General features: G+C 58.7%; 1 protein-coding gene across 2 annotated transcripts in view; it reads right to left on the reverse strand.

Moving 5' to 3' along the window:
- Positions 1-671: 671 nt before the first annotated feature.
- SOX3 (SRY-box transcription factor 3) overlaps positions 672-1,927 on the reverse strand; it is a 2,068-nt gene continuing 812 nt past the window's right edge. The window contains exons 3-4 of one of the 2 annotated variants that reach the window (XM_019630401.1): positions 1,625-1,927; positions 672-1,546 (exon numbers count right to left, since the gene is read on the reverse strand). The exon at positions 1,625-1,927 is cut by the window's right edge and continues 3 nt beyond it. In XM_019630401.1, the coding sequence (XP_019485946.1) occupies positions 1,303-1,546; positions 1,625-1,927 (547 nt within the window). In that variant the 3' untranslated portion in view covers positions 672-1,302. The other variant, XM_019630400.1, reaches the window with a different exon arrangement.

The raw sequence follows: 1,927 nt of genomic DNA on the forward strand, positions 1-1,927 counted from the left end.
AAGCCATCGGAAGAGTTCTAGAGATCTTTTAAAATCTAAGGTGTACTTTCAAAACCCAAACCTAGTATTGAATGCTGGTTCCGCCGCTTCTGCGCCACCACCGCTGAAATGTACTTATTTCCCGCTAGGGATTCCTGTGACCCGTTTATTATTAATAAGATCATTGAGATTTCCGAAGGTTTTCGTTTTGTAAATATTTCAGTTCGGCTCAAGTGTCTTCCCGCCCCAGTGCACAAAGGTAAAGGTGCCCCTTATTTGGCGGGTTTCAGCGGCCGCTCAGCGCTATCAACAAGTGCGTGGCCGCGGAGGTTCACCTTAGCTAGACTGTGCCGGCTTCCAGGAAGACAAACCGCTTCCTCCTAGGAGTTTCAGTAGAGAATATTGGGAGCCGCATTGTTTTTTATTACAAGTAGTTAAAGAGAAAGATAGACCATTTCAGATCACTCTCGCCTCCCCCCCATCCCCTCCAGGGGCCTCCCGGCCCCCAGAACCAGGCCATGGTTATAATACCGAATGATGGTCTCCTCCCCAATCCGTACTTAAAGTTTCAGGCCCGCAAAATTACCAGGACTCCATCATGTTGGTTATAAAATTTATTGATCTCTCATTTAAGAATTAAGAGTAAAACCTTGAAAAACCTGAAACAAGATAGCCCCTTCCCCACCACCCAAACGAAATACGAAAACATAAGCGCGATGAAATATCAAACAGATCACGGCAGAAATCACCAACGCAACAGCTTAAATGCGGACTGGACAAGCTGTCCCCCGGCTGGGGCGGCGAGGCGGGAGGCACACGCACACCTGGCTATAAATTAACATTGGCCTTAGCTACCGCGCCACTTCGCGCAGCCAGCCAAAACACCTCGAGGAAAACAGATGCAACGCGACTGGGGGAGGAGGCGTTGCAGGTCTCAGGCCAGCCTCACCCGACAGTACGTTTCTCCGATTCACTCACTCCTTGGCTAACAGCAAACTAACGAGACGACGTTTTCAAATGCAACCGGAAAACCCAGAAACCCAGGAGGAGGGGGGGCTGCTTTTTCTTTGCAAACATCACAGCGATTCCCAACCTACAAAAGGGGAGGGACGGGGCAGCCGAGCTCCAGAAAGTCCCATATCTGCTGCTCCGGACTTTTTGTTTTTGTACAAAACCCGACAGCTACAGCAAAACTTTCTGTCCTCCCCATCACCGGTACAAGGCAACAGACCCAGGCAAGCAAAGCTAAACAAGGCGTCCCAACTTGGGGGTGCGGGGCGGGGCGGGGTGGGGACACGGGGGTTGGAGAGCGCAGGCGGGCGCTCAAATGTGGGTCAGCGGCACCGTTCCGTTGACAGCAGTTCCGGCGCCCTGGTAGTGCTGGTGTACGGTGTGCAGGCGGCCGCCAGGCAGCGGCGAGGCGGCGTCAGCCGCGTCCCCGCCGGGTGGCAGGTACATGCTGATCATGTCGCGCAGGTCGCCAAGGCACGCGCGCTGCGAGTGCGATGTGATGGCGGGCGGCGGCGAGCTAGGCTCGGTCTTCACCACCGTGCCCATGGGGCCCAGACTCATGGCGGCGGCGGCGGCGGCGGCGGCGGCGGGCTGTTGCCCGTAGGCGGCGGCGGCGGCGGCGGCAGCTGAGGGCGCCATGCCCCCGTAACCCGAGGCGGCGGCGGCCGCGGCGGCGGCGTTCATGTAGCTCTGGGCGCTGGGCGGCATCATGGGGCTGTACTGCAAGCCCGCCATGTCGTAGCGGTGCATCTGAGGCAGCGCCGGCGGCGGCGGGCTGCTCATGGTGGCGGGCTGCGCGTAGCCCAGCTGCTCCTGCACCAGCGAGTACGCACCGTTGGCCCAGCCGTTCACGTGTGTGTACGTGTCCAGGCGCTGGCCCACGCCCACCGGACTGCTGGCGGCGGCGGCGGCGGCCGCGGCGGCGGCGGCGGCGGCG

The sequence above is a fragment of the Hipposideros armiger genome, unplaced genomic scaffold (assembly GCF_001890085.2).
Source record: "Hipposideros armiger isolate ML-2016 unplaced genomic scaffold, ASM189008v1 scaffold_908, whole genome shotgun sequence".
NCBI lineage: Eukaryota > Metazoa > Chordata > Mammalia > Chiroptera > Hipposideridae > Hipposideros > Hipposideros armiger.